Source organism: Danio rerio, chromosome 15, assembly GCF_049306965.1.
Source record: "Danio rerio strain Tuebingen ecotype United States chromosome 15, GRCz12tu, whole genome shotgun sequence".
Lineage (NCBI taxonomy): Eukaryota > Metazoa > Chordata > Actinopteri > Cypriniformes > Danionidae > Danio > Danio rerio.
Window position 1 is genome coordinate 4,728,999 of NC_133190.1, and position 22,406 is coordinate 4,751,404.

General features: G+C 36.5%; 1 protein-coding gene and 2 long non-coding RNA genes across 9 annotated transcripts in view; 2 read left to right on the forward strand and 1 right to left on the reverse strand.

Moving 5' to 3' along the window:
• Nucleotides 1-22,406, forward strand: part of si:dkey-35i13.1 — a 270,744-nt gene that overhangs the window by 166,752 nt on the left and 81,586 nt on the right. The gene's annotated exons all lie outside the window — the stretch shown is intronic.
• Nucleotides 1-22,406, forward strand: part of LOC103908797 (uncharacterized) — a 28,244-nt gene that overhangs the window by 3,060 nt on the left and 2,778 nt on the right. For all 4 annotated transcript variants that reach the window (XR_012391265.1, XR_012391263.1, XR_012391264.1 and 1 more), the window contains exons 2-4: nt 52-200; nt 763-824; nt 22,099-22,318. This is a non-coding gene — a long non-coding RNA (uncharacterized lncRNA). The remainder of the gene's footprint in view (nt 1-51; nt 201-762; nt 825-22,098; nt 22,319-22,406) is intronic.
• The window catches only part of rffl (ring finger and FYVE-like domain containing E3 ubiquitin protein ligase), a 33,004-nt gene continuing 27,014 nt past the window's right edge, over nt 16,417-22,406 (reverse strand). For 3 of the 4 annotated variants that reach the window (XM_068213500.2, XM_009291450.5, XM_005157394.6), the window contains 3 exons: nt 22,086-22,296; nt 19,575-19,598; nt 16,417-18,186 (listed from right to left, as the gene is read on the reverse strand). In XM_068213500.2, the coding sequence (XP_068069601.1) occupies nt 18,005-18,186; nt 19,575-19,598; nt 22,086-22,296 (417 nt within the window). In that variant the 3' untranslated portion in view covers nt 16,417-18,004. 4 annotated transcript variants of the gene reach the window in all.

Consider the following 22,406-nt stretch of genomic DNA (forward strand, 5'->3'; position numbering starts at 1 on the left):
AGAGGAAAACCTATGGGAAATGTTAACAGCGTAGTGTCCTATCTATAACAGGCTGGCCCATTATTCATGCTGAAGAGGATTTCCTGTGAAGACGATGGTGACGGTGGTTTTCACAGGGTGTGGGTCTGTGACGCAGCTCGCCGAATTTGCGAACAAATGAACTCGCAGCAGCAAATTCTGCCAGTGTCTTCATGTGACAGGTCAGTTTGAGACTTACGCACATGATCTGGTTTATATTCACTTAAATGATTAATTTGTTATTATTAATTTAATTAATTTACCATGTGTAAAGCCGATTTGACAGCATAATTACTGTGAAAAGCACTATATAAATAAGATTGAGTTGAACTGAATGTTGCACATAAATGCAGTGTATGGGTGATTCTAATACTGCAGGTACATTTTGTACATCTCCAAGATAGACAAAGCTTCTTTGTGTTTTTAAAGTAATAATGAAAGAATGTTTGAAAAATAACACTAATTATATCAAGTTATCTGGTTTGAAATAAATTTGTATGTGTATTTAGGGTCCTTTTGTCTTGAAAATAGTCATTTAAAGGCTCCTACTATTGTTATTTTTGACTTCTGAATGATACGTTCAGATTTACATATTAAAAAAAAATAATTAAGGCTAATTGTCAGGTGTGTCTGCTTTGCTAAATTAAATAAATATTATGTTTTGTGTAATATTCGTAATTTTAGTGCTTAAAAAGAATGCATATTGCGCCTCTCCCTTTTTCTGGTCAACTTTGTTGTTTGCAGGACATCCACTGGCACTCTTACCTCCACCTGCTCCTGAAGGTCTACATCCCCTCCAGGAGTCGGTAAGTGAGCGCCACCTTGTGGTATCTTAACAGTAAGGCTATAAGTCACGTTCCAGAACCTTTCCTTTCAGTGTTCTGTGCTGGTGGAATAATCTTCCCATTCCCTCACAGACTGCAGATTCACTGGTATCATTAAAACCACCAAAATCCCATAAGAACCACTGTTAACAAACCCAGGACCCCCTACCCCCCTCCCCCCCCCCCCTCCACGACAACACGACCAACGACCTCAAAACATAATTGTGATTGCGCTTGACAAACCACCTGTAGAAAACACACTCTCTCTCATTTTAACCGACGCTTTCTTACAATCACTTCATATCTATTAAAAAAACACTCCATTTATGAAGTGTGCTTCACATAGGTGAGTGGCCTTGACAAACCACCTGTACAAACGCTCTTCTCCCTCTCAAAAAAAAAAAAAAAAAAAACACTCACCCGTCTTTACTCTAGCAGTTTCTTTTGTATGATCAGCACTTCTTGTGTGTATTCAAAGACTATCGAATCCACAAGACGTGTCACTCTTATAGTTTTGAAAGGGGAAAAGTGTAACGGTCAATATGGCGAATGAAGCCCCGCCTATTAGTACAGGAGCCAATCATCGATCGGTATAGACTGACGTTTCTCCAAGAGAGGGGCTCAGACCAGACGTGTGCTTTTACGACAGTTTGGTGGTCAACACACTGGAATCTCAGCAAATACTCGCTTCACAGATATGAGAAGTACATCCTCATAAAGCTTGACATCTGTACTTTTTAAAACTGTTTTATTTATACATTGTGAAACATTACAAAAATTTACAAAGACATAAACTTGTAACAATAAGCAAATTAAAAAAAGTAATTAAAAAAATTGTAAAAAAGTATTTTGAGCAAATAATAATAATAAAAATAAATAAATAAATAAAATAATAATAATAAAAATAAATAGATTAATAAATAAAAAAACAACAACACTAGTGCAATCTTATATACAGAAAAAAACCCAAGTGTGTTGACCAGAAATAGTTTCCCGTAAAAGCCGGGCATTAGGGGGTGGGGACTCAATCAGAAGGAGCAGGGTCAAGCTGAAGAGTTTGGACATGTTTGCGAAGGTGTTTCCACAATTTAATAAAAATAGTGCTAGTTCGGTGAAGAGAGTACCTAATTTTTTCTAATTTCATAAAATAACGAACATTTCTTATCCAACAAGTGTGAGAAGGAGGGTGAGGGCTCTTCCAGTTCAGAAGAATTAATCGCCAGAAGGGTTAAGAAGGCTACAAAGTCTACAAAATGTGAGGTTAAAGGGTCACGAAACACCAAAACACATGTTTTTTAAACTGTTGACAGTCGTATATGTGTCCCACACTGCTAAAAACACTATTAGGACACCTATATTTCACTAAAAAGTGTAAATTGGTTGTTTTTGCGTTATTTCAAGCAAATTCGTACTTCCGGTTTGAAACTAATTTCTGAAGCTGCGTCACGGTCATGACATAATAGCGGGTATTCCAGCGTGCAGACTGGACGTCTGTGCCAGAGTGTGTCTTATTACGTCTTACAGTGTGATGCATTAATGCATGAGTAAAGCTTGGTTCAAACCAATCAGCGCGCTCTATTGTGCAACTTCATTAATATTCATTACTGTCACAGTGTTTACACGACAGAGACGCCACGCTGTGTTGGCAAAACAAGCGTGAAGTGTTGCTTTTATAGTTTGCTGCTGTTAAGTTTTGTTTTCATTTTCTCTCTGTGAGAGCTCATCTGGAGTCATGTGTGGATTACAGTGTACGCGACGCTCGACAGCAATAACTTACGTGTCTAAGGAGGATTATTGTTTACCTGAGAGCTGTTTTCATCTGCAAACGCTGAGATCCGGATTCGCTTGTATTATTCTCTTCATAAAGACGCGGCTCTAGTTGCTGGTGATTGTCCTGTCTCTACAGATTTGGTTAGTGAGCGACCAGTGCTCTTTGTTTATTCAGTTTGTTCGTATCGAACTAAGTTAACTATTGCACCGAGTGTAAACATGTTAGCACCACAACCAAACTTTAACCTCGTGTAGGGTTTTCACCGCATTTAGTGACTGGAATAACACACGCGGCTTTCTGACGCTAGCTGCTATGTGCATCTAAGTTTCCGGGAAATGCTGAGTTTTTTTTTCTCTCATTCGCCGTGCGGTATCAAACATTGCATGAAAAATACACGCTTAGAGCAGATCCTCGAATCAAATATCTCGTTTGTCACGAGGGGCATGAATGAATTCCCTGAATGAAAGAGCCAAACTGCAGTTAAAGTCCACCATTTAATAATTTGGCAAATAATTCGACTACAGATGTCCATGTAGGTTAAACATCATCACTTTCTACTGTGTGTGAGTATTTTGACTGAAACTCGCGCGTGCCCAAATAGACACTCCCACACCCTCCCACTTTAGTTCCTCCGACACTCCCCCCTAAACAGAGCTGGACACGCCCACTTTTCTGACTTTTTCCAAAGTAGAGGTGTGAAAACACCCTGCTGAAACGAGGGGGCTTCATGGCCCTTTAAAGTGTGGTCGGGCTACATGGTGGGATATCAACAGTGGTAATAGCTGATAGCGAAAGAAATATTTGTCTCCAGAAAGAAAGCAGGGAAGGACAGGACCAAAACATGTGGAATAAAGTAGCTGTACCAGAATGACACCTGTCGCACTCAGGGTCTATCGACAGATTGATGCGAGCTAGCCTGCTCTTGGACCAATGCACTACCTTGCATTGTATTAGCCTGTGACGTGCACAGATTGAGAAGGAGTTAACCCTGTTCAAGACCGCTTTCCATGTCTCCTCGGTAATGTCAATTCCAATGTCTTGAGACATCTGTACTTTTAAATGAACCAACTACACTTGAAAACAAAAGAGGTACAGTCCGTCCTGTCAAACACACTTCACATGACAGCAACTACTCAAACACCCACAAACTAGTAAACAAAGAGTCGCTGTCATTTCTGGAGGAGAGTCGCCATCAAGTCTAATAAAAGCTATCAAATACAAAATTCATGCTAGTCATTTAGCAACAAAGCTAAAGTCACCGGGCAGACAGAAACCCTGCTCATAATGTGAATTTGTGTCTATTGTGAAGTGAATCTGACACATGAATGAAGCAAGTAAACTCAAAATGTTCGCCTGAATATCGAAATTTATTTTCGGCCACTGCATAAACCTCATGCGCTGAAGAAAATTTAAATGAAAAAAAAAAACCTGTCCGCTTTGCATTTTAGTCTGGACTGAGGACATTAAAGATTTAGATTGTTAAGCTGGATCTTAAACTTCTTTCTCCTCTGAATGTAAAAATTCAGAAGCACAATGCCATTGAAAGGCACTGAAGCATTGCATTTTAAAAGAAACACTCCACTTTTTTTAAAAACAGGCCCATTTTACAACGCCTCCAAGAGTTAATCTGTTGAGTTTCACCATTTTTGAATCCATTCAGACAGTCTTTGGGTTTGGCAGGAACCTTTAGCTTAGCTTAGCATGAATTATTGAATGGGATTAGACCATTAGCATCTCGTTTAAATGACCAAAGTGTTGCAATATTATTCTGGACCGAGGCACTAAAAGACGAATTTTGATCACTGGATCTTAAACGTCTTGTGGGAGTATAAACATGCAATAGAATTCATACACGAGTAAGAGAACTATACAATGAATTTTGTAAATTGAATGGGCAGTTAATATAAGATCAGAGCATGAGTGATGCAGTCAGAGTTAGTACAAACTGGAGCCGAACACAGAACCGATATGTTTACCCTTATGCCAGCTTTGCCATTATTTATTCACCTTATTTTGTTTTAAAGCCCAACAACTTTGTCTTGACTTTCTCTTCTGAACACAAATGTAGAAATTTGGAAGAAACATTGACAAGTTACTATTAAAAATAGGCTAATTTAATTTTACCCTTGAATTCATTCAGGAGCATTTTAGCTTAGCATAGATCATTGAATCGGATTAGACCATTAGCATCTCGCTCAAAAATTACTAAAGTTTCATTAATTTTACTATTTAAAGCTTGACTCTTTTGTAGAAACATCATGTACGAAAGAAAATGTAAAGTTGCTGTTTTCTAATTCGAAATGTCTCGGAAATATAGTCGCAATCCAGCATAATAATCAAGAAACTTTGCTGCCGAACCATGGCTGAAGCAGGCGCAATGATATCATGCAGGACCTGAAAATAGTCCCAGCACCACCAGCTAGAATCTGCATTAACATCATTGCTAGGCAAAGCTACAAGTGTTCCAGGCAGAGCTGAATGGATCCAAAAATGGTAAAACTCAATGGTTTAACTCTAGAGGAGTTGTAAAATGAGCCAAAAACAAAACTGATATGTTTGTTCAATACACAAATGGTAAAGAGTTGAAGAAACCAATCGCTTTAGTATGCCAGCTTTAACTCTGCATTATTTATTCACCCTAATTTAATTTCTAATCCCAATGACTTTGACTGACAATCTTTTCTGAACACAAATGTGGAAATCTGAAAGATACGATGCTGAAACGTATTGAAGCAATACTTTAAAAGAAACACTTCACTTTGTATTTAAAAAAAGGTTTATTTTACAACTCCTAGTTTCATTTATTTTACTATTTAAAGCTTTTTTTTTGTAGATACATCATGTATGAAAGAAAATGAAAAGCTGCTGTTTTCTAGGCTGATATGTCTAGGAACTATAGTCTCATTCCAGCATAATAATCAAGAATATAATCAAGATTTGCACTCTATAACATCAGAAAGATCTGACCCTTCTTATCTGAACATGCAGCTCAACTCCTTCTTCAAGCTCTTGTTCTCTCCAAACTGGATTACTGCAACTCTCTACTAGCCGGGCTTCCAGCTAACTCTATCAAGCCTCTTCAGCTGCTCCAGAACGCAGCAGCACGAGTGGTCTTTAATGAACCTAAAAGAGCACATGTCAATCCGCTGCTCATCCGTTTGCACTGGCTGCCAGTTGCTGCTCGCATCAAATTCAAAGCACTGATGTTTGCTTACAAAGCGACTTCTGGCTTTGCTCCTTCTTATCTGCTCTCACTTCTGCAGATGTATGTGCCCTCCAGAAACTTGCATTCTGTGAATGAACGTCGCCTAAAGGTTCCATCCCAAAGAGGGAAGAAAACGCATTCCCGAACGCTCGCGCTCAATCTGCCCAGTTGGTGGAATGAACTCCCTAACTGCATCAGAACAGCAGAGTCACTCGCTGTCTTCAAGAAACGACTAAAAACTCAACTATTTAGTCTTCACTTCCCTTCCTAATGTGCAATTGCCTCTGGATATACCACTAACTGTACTCAAAAAAAAAATTACTAATACTTTCCTTCTTAGACTTTACAGACCTGAAACTTGCTTATAGCACTTATTCATTGTTGCTCTTGGTTGTGTAAATTGCTTCCTTGTCCTCATTTGTAAGTCGCTTTGGATAAAAGCGTCTGCTAAATGACTAAATGTAAACGTAAAATGTAAATGTAAGAAACTTTGCTGCCGAACCATGGCTGAAGCAGGCGCATAGATATCATCCAGGACCTGAAAATAGACCCCTTGACCTAAACCAACCAACACCACCCATTAAATCTGCATTAATATCATTGCTAAGCTAAATTAAAGTGCTCCAGTCGGAGCTGAATGGATTAAAAAACTCAACAGTTTAACTCTAGGAGTTGTAAAATAAGCCAATAACAAAACCAATATGCATGTCCAGTACACACATCATAGTGTGTTGAAGAAACCGTTCGCTTTAATATGCCAGCTTTTACTCTGCATTATTAACTCACCCTAATTTAATTTCTAATCCCAATGACTTTGTCTTGACAATGTTCTCTGAACACAAATGTGGAAATCTGAGAGATACAACAACGTCTAAAGGTATTGAAGCAATACTTGAAAAGAAACACTCCACTTTGTTCTGAAAATAGGCTCATTTTACAGCTCCACTAGAGTTAAACTATTGAGTTTTACCATTATTAAATCAAATCAGCCAGTCTTTGGCTCTGACTGGAGCATTTTAGCTTAGCTTAGCATAGATTATTGAATCAGATTAGACCATTAGCATCTCGTTAAAATGTTTAATAATTTTACTATTTAAAGCTTGACTCTTTTGTAGTTACATGATGTATATAAAAAATTAAAGCTGCTGTTTTCTAGGCTGATATGTCTAGGAACTATAGTCTCATTCCAGCATAATAATCAAGAAACGCTGCTGCCGAACCATAACTGAAGCAGGCGCAATGATATCATGCAGGACCTGAAAATAGTCCCAGCACCACCAGCTAGAATCTGCATAGGTCATTGGTAATTTTCAAATAAAACAACTATCAAAACTCCTCTTGAAAATTTGATTGAGATGCTAATGGTCTAATCCAATCCAATTATTTATGCTAAGCTAAGTTAAAAGTGCTCCTGCCAGGCCCGAAGATCAGATGAATGAATTCAAAAATGATCAAAATTAGCAGTTTAATTCTAGCGGAGTTGTAAAATATGTCTCTTTTCTAAAGAAAAAAGTAGAGCGAGTTCCTTTAAAAGCAACATGAGAAATGTATCCTCAGAATGATCTAGAAGTACCCTGAACACTACCTGGGATGTGCATTCTGAATATGCTGAAGCTAATAACATCTGGATCTGCTTCAAACTCTTTTTAACAGAGTTATTCTTATGCAGGTGCACTATCTTTACAGTTCATGCTACTGTTACCCAGCATACTGCAGCCGGCAACGATACAGAGGAAGTGAGAGACTCTCCGGCACATCTGTACAGCAGTGTGCTTGTGTACTACATTACTAGTCGCAGTCAAGTGCAACATATTTACCGTCTATTCAAATAAAAGGGTACAAACAAACCCACCTGCAGATGACTATCCCAATTTGAGCAGCATTAAATAGGCCATAATCTAAACGCCATTTCAGAGACAGCTTCTGTGCCACATCTCCACTGCACTGATGGATTTGTCCGCAAGCTACTCTGCAGACTGGTGTGCAAAGTGAATTCACTGCAAGAACAAAATAGTTTTGATGGAAATGTGTGGTCCTACCAAACACTGATTTGATTTAGTTCATAGAGTTAACTGTTTAGGAATTAAATCTTTTTTTATTTATATCTTTTAATTAGTTTTTACAATAGTAATGATTTTTTTTATTAAATCAAAAATGTCTCAAGATAAAATAAATCAGTTATTAGAAATGAGTTAGTAAAACCATTATGTTTAGAAAGGTGTTGAAGAAATCTTCTCTCCGTTAACTGATTTATTTTATCTTTGCCGTGATGACAGTAAATAATATTTGACTAGATATTTTTCAAGACGCTTCTATACAGCTTAAAGTGACATTTAAAGGCTTAACTAGGTTAATTAGGCAGGTTAGGGTAATTAGGCAAGTTATTGTATAACAATGGTTTGTTCTGTAGACTATCAAAACAATATATAGCTTAAAGAGGCTAATAATATTTACCTTAAAATCGTGTTTTAAAAATGAAAAACTGCTTTTATTCTAGCTGAAATAAAAAGAAATAAGACTTTCTCTAGAAAAATAAAAAATAAAAAATAAAAAAATAAATATATATATATATATATATATATATATATATATATATATATATATATATATATATATATATATATATATATATATATATATATATTATCAGATACACTGTGAACATTTTCCTTGGGAAATATTTTTCAAAAAGTTTTTAAAAATCATATATATATATAATTTATTGTTTTTACAGTCTAGTGTTGACATAAAAACTACTTTAATAGCACATTGGCTGTAACTGCGTTTTAGTCCTTTTTTTCTTTCTTCCAGTCTAACATGCTGGTTGCTGGTAGACTTTTGGTGAATTTAAAGTCGGAAAGCTGGACTATTTTAGACTGATTATTGTGTTTTCAATTGCTTTAGATAGTTTCATATATTCTCTTTTATCCAATGTACCCGTGACACATTTCCTTTGAGTTAGCTTTATGCTGATGTTTTTAAATCTGCCACTAGGCGGCGAAGTTTAGTAGTTATTATTAAGAGGCCAAACGATTTTAAAGGTGTAGTCCAAAAATTACAATTTACTCACTTTGTACTTTCCCTCAAGTATGTATAAACTTTGTTCTGTTGAACACAAAATAAGACATGGTGATGGACGCTGAAAACCTGTTACCTTTTCTCAAAACAGCCTCTTTTCTCTGTTCAAGTGAAGATTTGAAACGAGTAAATGATGACATGATTGTGATTTTTCGGTGAACTATCCCTTTAAAACAGGGCTGACAAACTCAGGTAGTGAGTTTAGTTTCAACCCTGCTTCGACACGCTTTCCTGTAAATTTCAGACAAGCCTAAAGGCCTTAGTTTGATCAGGTGTTTTCAATTAGAGTTGAAGCTAAAATCTGCAGAGCTGCAGCCCTACACCAACAGAGTTTGACACCTGCGCTTTAAAACATTAACATGTCTAAATCTGCTGAATTAAAAATGGTGAAATATTTTTTTATGTGAACAGTTAACCTGTGCAAGTTAATCCACTCAAGTAAAAAAAATAAAAAATAATAATTATATATATATATATGCATGTATATGTTTTTGTAATTTCAAAGTCACGCGGACTTTATTGTAGAGAAGGTGAACTCTTTCAACCGTTAATAAAATGATAGAGGAACAGAGCTAATGTATTTGACTAGTCTACTACATGGAAATACAGCTGTCTTTCATCCACAAGGGGTCGCCGTGTACTATATAAACCCCATCAGATCTTCAGATCTTTCTCACGCAGAATCTGCTGCTTGACTGATGTCAAATGAAAGGTACTAAAATAATATTAAGTGGTCAATAAAAGGAAAACCTGCATGGTGATTAAGTGCTAGTCTGTTTTAAGATGCAAATCCCTTTCAAAACTGAAGGGAACTTACCAAGTGTAGGGCTGGTGTCCTGCATATCTTGGTTCCAACCCCAATTAAACACACTTGAACCAGCTAATCAACCGCTTTCTAGGTGTGTCAAAGGAAGTTGGAGCTAAACTATGCAGGACACTGGCCCCCAGGACTGAGTTTTGGGTTACAGCAACGGGTAAAGTGATGTATATTTTAATCAGCTGATAAGTCTAACAAATTCTGGAAAACATAATTGTGAACACATACACACACACACTCGTCAGCCACTTTATTAGGTACCCATTTTTAGTACCTAGTTGGACCCCATATTGCCTTCAGAACTGCTTTAATCCTTTGTGGTATAGATTCTACAAGGTACTGGAAATATTCCTCAGAGATTTTGGGCCATATTAACATGATAGCATCACGCAGTTGCTGCAGATTTGTAAGCTGAACATCCATGATGTAAATCTCCTGTTCCACCACATCCCAAAGGTGCTCTATTGGATTAAGCTCTGGGGACTGTGGAGGCCATTCCAGTACAGTGATGTTCAAGAAAATAGTCTAAGATGATTTCATGCTTTACGACATGACAACATTGATGCAGAAATTAACTTTTTTTTTTATCTGTATATTCACAGTGATACAAAAATCATTGTGAAAGATCACCTACTGCTCCTTTAACACCATATAATCATCATTCTCGATTGTTTGTGGTTTTCACTGTTGGGAAGAGGTAAAACTTTTCATCTTTACTGTTGAAAAATGTCATATAAAAGGAAGTCAATGGGGCAAAAACAGTCACCAACATAATGAAATAGTAAATTTGCCCAGAGTGTATTGAATTTTTGAAAATTCCCATAGCATTTTCTTAAAATTTGTATCAAAATCAGATTTGTCACCAAAAATCACTCCATTTGCTGAAACTGAGAAAGTTGTGGCCCAAATTAAGACTCAAAATCATCCCAGAGTGGATGAAAACATCCTCAACATATAAATTGTTTGCATCCCCTTACCTTGATTAACTGGATTTACTACTTTATTTTTATTTTTTATTTTTGTCTCAGTGTAGTTTTAGTCTTCTATTTGCTTTTCCCATGCTTGTGTTTATTTAATGGAGTGTTCTGTGGGATTTAATTTGCGTAACCTCAGTTTTCAAATAGCACCGTCATGCTTCTACATAAATGTTTATTTGCTTTATTACGTAATTGCTCCGCTTTATTATGCCAGAACCTCAGGAGGGACGAGCAATTGTCTGAGGGAGAGACGGCTAACAATAACCTGTAACTCAATAACATTTCTCCGCCCTCGCGAGAATACTTTGTTCTCTGCGAATCAGATACGTTTTAAACCCCACAACAACAGATCCACAAACTCACACAGCCTGACGCAAACCAGCACAACTCGTTCAACAGTCTTATTCATGCTGATCTACTCACAGACACAAAAGTATTGTACTGAAGTCTTGGAAATATATTTTAATAATAAAAAAATCATTAACAACACAAAACGCACACACTACTTTGGTGGTTTAGTACAGGTACAACTAGATCTTAATAGTTCTGCTTTGGATATTAAGGCATCTGGTTGACACCATTACCATTCAAACCATCTGAAAATGAAAGTGTTCCCTCTTGGTATTGACACAACAGACTCTTTAACAAGACATGATGACATTGATCCAGAAATGAACTTTTTTTTTTTAACTGTAAATTCACAGTGATATCAAGTTTTAAGTCACCCAAAGCTGACGCAGGTTGTATTATTAGTTCGTCTTGCACTAGATTTGAATTCGGACACATTAATTAGCCCTATTTTAGGACTATATACACACACACACACACACACACACACACACACACACACACATTATTTATAACTATACACTACCTGTCACCTATCCAAGTTTTAGGAACACCAAATAATAACTTCTAGTTGGCATCACACCTTGATTTTTAATTATTTAATTAGGACAGTAAAGTCTGACTTTGCTCAAACAAAAGTCTCAATAATGTTCATGTCTGGTGACTGGACTGGCCAATGCTGGAGCACCTTCTTTGCTTTCAGGAGCTTTGATGTGGAGGCTGAAGTATGGAGGGCTATCCTGAAGAATTTGCCCTCTCCTCTGGTTTGTAATGTAATAGGCAGCACAAATGTTTTGATACCTCAGGCTGTTGATGTTGCAGATCTCTCGCACGCCCCCATACTGAATGTAACCCCAAACCATGATTTTTCCTTCACCAAACTTGACTGATATCTGTGAGAATCTTGAGTCCACGCTGGTTCCAGTAGGTCTTCTGCAGTGCTTGTGATGATTGGGATGCAGCTCAATTGATGATACATCTGAAAAATCCACCTCCTGCTACTTTTCCAAATGATCAACTAGAAGTCAAGTTATTATTTGTTGCTCTAACAACTGAGATTCAAGACAAGATTTTTGTCAGGTAGTGTATTTCTGACTATATATTTTTTTTTTTCTAATTTTCTTTGGGAAGGTGATTGTTGTTGAAGGAAAACTGGAAATAAATCTAATAGTTGGCAAGCCTTGGGTTAAACAAAAATCATGCCATTTCAAAATAACATTAGTCATTCGCCTGCTGTAACTTGAAGTTTCCAGTTTATAATCAGAAATAGTACGTTTCTTAAGGACACTTTTTGCTAATCGGAAGCGTGTAATTTCGACATGGTACAAACGCATGTCGAAACTTCCTTTAACTGTTACCCTTGAGTTCGCACTCAAGGATAATATATATTGTCAAGATCGATTCAGGTTCAGACAATCATGAATATTTATATTAGAGCTATACTGGAAAAACATCCGGGATGTTGGCTGTTAAGGGGAATAGTTCTCAAGAATGAAAACGTCTAAATGTTTACAGTCATTCCAGCCCTGTATTATTGTATTTGCTCAGCTGTAAACCAAAATGTAGAAAGTTCAAGCTGCTCATTTTTATAAAATTAAAGTGATAGTTCACCCAAAATATTAAAAACACCCCATTTACTCTCGCTCATGTGGTTTTAAAGAAACTTATTTTCTTCTGTTGAACACAGAAGAAGATATTTAGAAAAATGATGATTCTTTACTTCCATGGTAGTCATTTTTCCTACTCTGGGAGTCAATGGCTGCGTCCGAAACCGCATACTTCCATACTATATAGTACGCTAAAATCAGTATGCGAGCCGAGTAGTATGTCTGAATTCATAGAATTCGAAAATCAGTATGCGAGAAGTACCCGGATGACTTACTACTTCCGGCAAGATTCTGGAGTGCACATCCCATGCACGCTGCGCTATCCCATAATGCCCCATGAGAGAATTCATGAATGGAAGTGAGGCGACGCAACTGACGCAGGTAGGTCACGTGACCATGACAAAATGGCGGATGTAGTATGTCCGAATTCCATTCATACTTTTCACATTCATACTGTATAGAACGTACTTTTCTAACAGCCAAGTAGTACGTTTAAATTCAAATGCAGTACCTACTGAGTAGTAGGCGGTTTCGGACGCAGCTAATGAGTGCCAGTTTCCAGCATTCTTCAAAATATCTTCCTTTGAGTTCAACAGAAGAAACTCAAATAGGTTTTAAACAAGTAAACAATGACGAAATTTAATTTTTTGGTGAACTACCCATTTAAAATTGATCATTTAAAGCAGTGTTTCCCAACCCTGTTCCTGGAGGCACACCAATAGTACATAGTTTGGACGTCTGCCTTATCTGACCCATTCATTTCAGGTTTCAGTCTCTTCTAATGTTCTGCTGAGTTGATTCAGGTGTTTGATTAGGGAGAGGTTGAAAATGTGTACTGTTGATGTGCCTTAAGGAACAGAGCTTGGAAACATTGATTGAAATGCCTACAATTCTCCCTGAAATAACTAAATTGCATGCTATTTGTATTTTTATTATAAATGTGTTCACATGTGCGCTATTTTACAAATCTTTCGAAACCATTTTCATATTTGCCATCATAATTATTGAAATCCCCCATATGATTAATCAATATGCAACCACATTGAAACATCCTACAAAAATCAATCACACTGAAATCTGATCACTATATACACATTAATCAACCACATTGCATCTTTTTTTTTTTGCAACCTTATCAAAGCTTCAATGCTTGAAATACTGTTTGTGACTAACTACCACACTGGGTCAAAACTGGTGTGAGACAGCATTGAACAGCGCTAATTCTGTAGCATTGATTTAGTGAATACTAGTTTCTACTGCTGTTATCCATTTTAATGTTCCTATGTTTATATATTTAGATATTTACATCCATTTAATATTACACACACACAAATCTGTGTCATTGTTGACCAAATTGTGTGTTTCCTTTCTATTTTATTTGTGTATCTCTTTGCATAATAATAATACATGAGGTTGGAATGACTGAATAAATGACAAACCTACTGAATGAACCCTGTATGGTGTATGCGATTGTGTGATTAAGAAGCGTCGATGATTGGGAAGAGTGTGAAGGAAGACTGCTGAGAATAGCGCTAGTCAATGCTAAGTGAGTTTGAAAGCTGGAGGGAAGGGAGGAGCTGTGGTGAGTCACTTGTTGAGGCATGTTCACCTGATATTTCCTGCACTGGTGGGTGGAGAAGGCTAAAGTGCTGCTAACTGAATTCCTACCTCAGGCTGCACTGAAACATCAGCTACGACGGCACTCTGGGGTTGTCCTGAATTCTGGCTGCTGTGCTTTTGGCTGTTTTTGACTGTCATTCCTCTACTAGCTCTCCTCCTGCTAAACAACGATAAGATTTGTTCCAAAAATTAAAGTCATTCATCAGGAAAGAGCTGATTATCTGTATAAATGCACCTATAAAATCTACAGAATAGAAATGAAATATAAAAGAGCAACAATGCTCTCAAACTCCATTTTAATATAAGACAAGCCACATTTTAAATCGTTGGTTTAGCCAGGTTTGGTTTAAGTTTTTAATCAATCACAATAGACGCGAGAGCTTCGTTCATCTTCAGAACACAAATGAAGATATTTTAGATGAAATCCTGGAGCTCTCTCGTCCGCCATAGACAGCAATGGTGTTGAGATGTTCAGTCTAGAAAAGGAAGCAACAACTTTGCTGAAAAATTCAATGGTTCAACTGTAATCATATGACGCTACGAGAACTCTTTTGTGTGACTAAAACAATATAAAATAACTTTGTTCATCTATCTTCTCATCCATGTCATGTCAGTCCAACGCAATCTCACGACAATTCGTAACTTTTTGATTTAGTGGCTAATTCGTACAGTATATATTCGTACAATCTAATTCGTATAATTTACTATGATTTGTTCATCACCCAATGATGGTTAGGGTTAAGGCTGGGGTTGGGTGCTACACCTCTTTTTTTAAAATAGTACATTTTCGTACAACTGAACTCGAAACGTACGAATTAGCCCCTAAACTGACAAAACGTAAAATATGTTTTCTCGTGAGATCAGGTTGGTCAGACTATTTACTATGACACCTGTTTCACAGTGCAAGCACGAGCAGATCTATCTATCTATCTATCTATCTATCTATCTATCTATCTATCTATCTATCACTTTTTTTTTTACTTTTCATCTGCACCAAGGCTTGTGCTGCAACTCCCCCTATGCTGTTTACTTAACCTACAAGTCTTTATTTTACAAATTATATAGATCCTACTGAACTGTATGCTTCTCAAACTCTATGAGGAGTGTCATTCATGTCGTTTAACTTGCACATGTACAGAAGACAATCAGCTGTGATATCATATAATTTTGTTTTTGATTGTCAGCTTGATGTTAAACTAGTTATAATAAGATTTATACAATAGGCCTATAGTTAAAATGATATTTATACTTGGTCAAACTGGTGTGCAACTTAAGCAAAACTAAAAGTGTTTTAAATTAGGTTTTGTAGTTTGGGCCCAAATAAATATTTATTGCTGTTTTTAATTGTTTAAGTTCATTTGATTGACTAAATATAAATCAGTGGATATTATCGACGCATTTATTGGGTGAGATTGCTACTTTTTATTGTCTTTCAATGTGTTTTTGGTCAACAATGCACTGTCACTTCAGTTAAGTGTGAGCAGCGTGACAAAAATAGACCCAGCGCCAAAACTATAGCAGCACTGCTGCCTCAGCGACGCTCATGCTGACGCGCTGCTTTTGCGCGCGGTATGCTAGCCTTGATCTTTTAACATGAATGCCAAAAAAACAAGCCGCTTGCATTGTATTGTCATAGCAAACACAAAAAAATAAAAATGACCTAATTTTTACGTAATTTTTTGGCCTACAACAGTTTTTTAGGAGCTTTGCATGATTACAGTCGAACCACTGAAGTCACATAGAATGTTTTGACTTGTATTTTTGTTCAAACTACTTATTTAAAATGAACTAAAACAACATGATTAAGTTTTTTTTTCCGGACAACTTCAATTTGTTAAGTTAACTTGATGGATTTGTGTTGGGATAACATAAATTGTGTGGATCCTGCATTTTTTACAGTGTATGGAGGATGAGAGAGCTCTAGGATTTCATCCAAGCTGTTTTAACTTGTGTTCTGGAGATGAATGAAGCTCTCTGGGGATTGAAATGACACGATGGTGACTAATTAGTTAGCAACAGAATTGACCTAAACCTTTAAGTACCCGATAAAGAGACCATGAAATATTGTGTGTGCGGGAATAACAATGTTTACACTACACAACAACAAAAAAAAGGGTCGTAACATTGTTTCAACTATCTGACGAAGCCTGAAAAAGTTCAAATATAATTTTTTTAATCTATGATTAACATTGTTTTTACAACCCAAAGAGGATTGAAAGGAACAAAACATTTGTGTACAATAAACAAACAGCGTTCTGAGTACTTAAGACTAAAACACATATCTTCAATTAACAAACGGCATTTCAACGACCTAACAAAGACTGAAGCGGTTTAAATATCATTTGCTCAATTTGAACAAATATTTCAGCTACCTGACGGAGCCAGAAATTGCTGAAACACTGCCTACGATTCACAAATAACATTTAATAAGGCTTTAATGGTCAAAATATTATCTGTGACTAACTTACAAACCATAGGTGAGAGTAGGAATTGACCGGTAAATCGAAAGCTTTGCCTTTCGGCTCAGTCGGACCGGTACACCAACCACATTACTGCTAGTCATGAGCTTTGGGTCATGACCTAAAGGACACAAGCGGCCGAAGTGAGTTTCCTTCGAAGGGTGGCAGGCCACACTCTTATGGATAGGGTGAGGAGCTCTGACACCCGGGAGGAGCTCGAAGAAGAGCCGCTGCTCCTCAACATCGAGAGAAGTCAGCTGAGGTGGCTCTGGCATCTGTTTCGGATGCCTCCTGGACGCTTACCTAGGGAGGTGTTCCAGGCATGTCCATCCAGGAGGAGGCCTCGAGGTAGACCCAGGACACGCTGGAGGGACTATGCCCCTCGGCTGGCCTGGGAACGCCTCGGGATCCCCCTGGAGGAGCTGAAGGAAGTGTCTGGGGAGAGGGAAGTCTGGGGTTCTCTCCTAAGACTGCTGCCCCCGCAACCCGGCCCCAGAAAAGCAGCAGAGAATGAATGACTAACAAACAAACTTTTTGACAACCCAATGAGGACTGAAGGGTTGAATAGGTTGTCTGTTCACTAATAAACTAAAGAGTTTGACAGCACTGCTCTTTTATATATAGAAAATTAAAAGCTTCAGATTCGTCTGCATTTAAACATTATTTTGATCTTATTTTGTGCGCAAAACAGTCGTGTTTTACACATTTCAACTGTCTCAGTCTCAAACACTCTTGTCAGCAATTCCAACTACCTGCCGTTGCTCATGTGATCTTAAAACCTCACAAGACTGGTGTAGCAGGTCTAATTCCTGCCAGCACATTTTCACCGTGTCAGCCTGGATAGACTCAACCTGAGCGCCAGTGTTTTGGATCTAAAAGAAACGATTATTTTGAAAAGGAGTGCTTGATAAACAGGTGTATTAAAAGCAGCAGGGCAGTGACATGCAAGGCACTTTCTGAAGATGCTATCTGTGCTTATAACATTCATATGATCCTACCAATAGCAGAAATGGGCATTATTGCTGCACTGATTTTTGTCATCTAACAAACATGTGATCCATGATTACGAACAGCTTCTTCCTCTTCAAAATATCCAGAAGACGCACTTTTGAAGAAATGAAAGTAAAACCAGCGCAGTTATTGGTTTGAGATTTGCGCGTCTCAGTCATTATCACATATAAAGTGCCACAGGATAAACTGTGCAAGATTTAAAGGCCACATGATGGTTTTCTACAGTATCTGTTGATCAGGGGAAGATCTCCGAGAATGGAAAATGTTGTTCAGGATCTGAACACGTGCACTGCCCGCACCACGTACTGTCGGCAGATGGGACATTCGCTCATGCGTTTGCCACACTTTGTGCACGTGACCATGTGTCCGCACTCCAGAAGCACACAGTCGATGGGTGAGTCCATACAGATCTTACAGAGGTTCTCCTCCACGGCCGTCCCAGAGCCAGTGTCTGCAGGCAAACAAAGGAGACAAGAATCCATCACTGACTTATGGGGAAAATCTAGATGGAGGAGATTAAATATGTGTTCAATCTATACACTGACTTGAAAACATCATGTAGGGTGAGTTATAAAGGCAATATGTTCTACTGTCCTAACAATTATATAAATAAATGTGCTGTCAAATGATTAAATCACATCCAAAATAAAAGTTTGTGTTTACATAATGTTTGGTTTTATGTGTTATGCATAAGTATATACAGTTGAAGTCAGAATAACTAGCCCCCCTGTATTTTTCCTCTCGATTTCTGTATACAGGAAATGTTTTTTTCAACATAATAGTATTAATAAGTCATTTCTTATAACTGATTTCTTTTATCTTTGCCATGAAGACAGCACATCTTTAAACAAATATTTTTCAAGATATTTAAGGTGACATTTAACCCGTTTGTGCCCAAATTTTTAAAAGGTTTCATGCATAAACAGTTGAAGTCAGAATTATTAGCCCCCCTGAATTATTAGCTCCACTGTTTATTTTTCCCCCAATTTCTGTTTAACAGAGAGAAGATTTTTTCAACACATTTCTAAACATAATAGTTTTAATAACTCATCTCTAATAGCTGATTTATTTCATCTTTACCATGATGACGGTAAATAATATTTGACTAGATGTTTTTCGAAACACTTCTATACAGCTTAAAGTGACATTTAAAGACTTAACTAGGTTAATTAGGTTAACTAGGCAGGTTAGGGTAATTAGGCAAGTTATTGTAAAACGATGGTTTGTTCTGTAGACTATCAAGAAAATGTATAGCTTAAAGGGGCTAATAATTTTGACCTTAAAATGGTGTTTAAAAATTTAAAATCCGCAATTATTTTAGCCGAAATAAGACAAATAAGACTTTCTCCAGAGGAAAAAAAATTATCAGACATACTGTGAAAATTTCCTTGCTCTGTTAAACATCATTTGGGATCATAAGTTGATTTTGACCGTGTATATATAGATTATATTTAGTGATGTATTTAATTATTTATTAAGTATGCAGTAGATTTTTTTGGCCACTGAAAGAAAAATCATGTGGTACAACCAACAAAAGTAAATGAAACATATTTATTTATTTATTTAAGTTCTTGGATAATCTAATTTGTCAGACAAAAAAAGAAACTAAAATATATTAAATAATTAACTAAGTAACATCCATGAGCTCCGCTTGTTAAAATTAAAACAAGCCACCCGGATGAATTCAATCTGCAAGCTTGATGATCGTGAACTGTTAACTGAATCAATTATGCATGAACTCACAATAAACAGGACATAATACTCTTGACAGATTAAATAGCCTCTTAAAATGAATGAAATCTACTCATAACATTTCGAAATCCTATGAAATGGACTCACCTGTGCCTTCTGTAGCATTAGACACTGTCAAAACAGAGAAAAACAAACCAAAAAGAATTTGAAAATACAGCTTAGAATAATGTAATCAACAGAAATAATACATTGAATTTCTATGGTTACTTTAGTAAATGGGATCATGTTTGTACCAATATACTGAATAAAATACAACTTGATTATTATTAATTAATTTGTTTAGTTTTCCATGCAGTTATTCTCTGATGTTATGCATCTAATATACGACATTTGGTATTTATATATTTGGGGCTCTATTTTAATGGTCTAGGTGGAAAGTCTAAATTGCATGGCACAAAAGTTGAGCATAATGTGCATTAAACTAATCAGAGTCTCATCTCCCATACCCTTTAAGAGTCAGTTGCGTTGCACCATGTCGCATTAGCTATTTACATGGTGGACTTGAACGTGAAAACTGAACGTTTCACTATCGAGAAAACATTTAAATAAACCATCTACAGCGCGAGGATAAAGAATGAGCCTCCTCCATTTGGCTTCTTCTTACTTTACTTTTACTCTTTACTCCTTTACTTTGGTGGAGTAAAACGGTGTTGTACTCCCTCCCCTGAGGACATCCATTAGCCTAGATATTTAATTTAGTTTGTTAAGCGCAAAGATTTTGAAAACTATTTCTAAATTCAGTTCTAATTTCCAGCAAATGAATAAATGAACAGTAATAACGAAGTGTGGAAACTGTTATATCCAAACACACGTCCTGTTCTTATGCCCGATATGGAGATGCAGACGTCTCCAAAACTTGACAAGTGGACAAATCGAAACTTGTTTTTTATTAAAACAAATATAAATATGATTATAATAAATACTACTGATAATATTAATAATATTAACAATTTTCATAAATAAACTGAAGAAAAAAAAACAAGATGAAGGCAGTGGTTTTTATATTTATGAAGAAAATAATATTTTTGTAACATTTTAAACCTTTTATTGTTTTCGTATGTAATGATATTTGTGTATTGCTGTACACCCTGAGCAATGTGTAAGCGCTTGGACCCGCATAGGCGCATAACTAGCACGCTTTGCACTGGACTTTAGAGCAATGTTTAGATGGTCAATGGCGCAGCCTATATCAGTTCTTCAAAATTGCAACACACCAACACACCTCCTTTTCTAGACCAGCACATCCATGAGTCCACAAGTGGCGCAAAAGGATTTGCTATTTAAACAACGTGTCGCAAAACAATAAAAATACTTCTGCGCTGGTCTAAAAACTTTTTTTGTGTGGGTGTTTACAAAAAAATGTAAGATCTACGGATTATAAACAAAATCCCAAAAGATTTTTTTATCAACCTCTAAAGCAGAGATGCCCAAACTAGTTATTTTGAAATATTATGAAAAAAAATTAGGAAATAACCTATGGAGCCAGATCAGTCTCAAAAATAATAGATTTGCAAAACTATTAGATGCTCATAGATGCACGGCACAATTCACATTTACAAAATCCAATTCATAAATTCAAAACACAATGTGTGAATTCACAAGTACAAATCTGAAATATTTGCCCAAATGAACTGCATGTAGATTTATGAACAGTTTTTTTTAATTTCTGAACTAGATTTGTGTATTGATGAACTATATCGAATTTATAAATTGTGTTTGTCTATTTATGAGCTAGATTTGCATATTTGTGAATTGGGTTTTGAATTTACAATTTGGATTTGCATATTTATGAACTGTATTGTCTTTTTAATTTGTGTTTTGTGTATTTACGAACTAGATTTGTATATTTAAGAACTGTGCTCTGAATTTTTAAGTTGTGTTTGATGTATTTATGAACTAGATTTGCAGGTTTATGAATTGCCTTTTGAACTTACGAATCTGAATTGGGTATTAATGAACTGTTTTGAATTTCTAAATTGTGTTTTATTTATAAAATAGATTTGGTTATTTATAAGCAGCGCTTTGAATTTTTAAGTTGCGTTTTGTGTATTTATGAACTAGATGTGCATATTTATGAATTGTGTTTGGAATTTACAAATTGGGTTTGCGTATTTATGAACGGTTTGGAATTTCTAAATTGCGTTTTGTGTATTTATGAACAGTGCTTTGAATTTATAAGTTGTGTTTTGTGTATTTATGAACTAGATTTGCATCTTTTTGAACTAGATTTGCATATTTAGGAAATGTGTTTTGAATTTACGACTTGGATTTGCGTAATTATGAACCGTTTTGAATCTATAAATTGTGTTTTATTTATTTACAAACTAGATTTGCGTATTTATGAATTGCGTTTTGAATTTACCAATTACATTTTGCAAAAATAAAGTGTATATGAATTTTATTTTGTAAATGTACTATTTTTAAGACTAATCTGGCTCCATAATTACCCATGGCGACTTTAATAAAATACAAGTTTTCTACATTTACCCTCTGCCCCCTATTAAGTTTAGTTTTTTTGCTCTTCATAAGAAAATGTTTGGGCACCTCTGATGTCAAGAGTGCTGAGCTGAGAGTAAAAACCCTTCTTAAACTCTTTACCCATGTTTTGCAGGTCCTTCTGGTCGTTGTACAGGCGGGTGACCCTCTCCATCAACTCCCATTTCTCACAGCAGCCCTTGTAGTCGACAAAGTTTCGGGCTAGAATCTCCTTCAACTGCCGGACACTTAAATCCTCAATATCCTCCACTGATCCTAGGTCTGAGAGAGACGCCCGTCGGCCAGGAGCCAAAACTTCCTCTGAGTCTGAAAACTGACACACAAAGAGACAGCGAGTAAGTACAAGACAAAAGTCTTGTTATTGATTCCAGCTATAAGAGCAATTAATAATAATTTGACTATTAGTTGATCATTTGGAAGTGA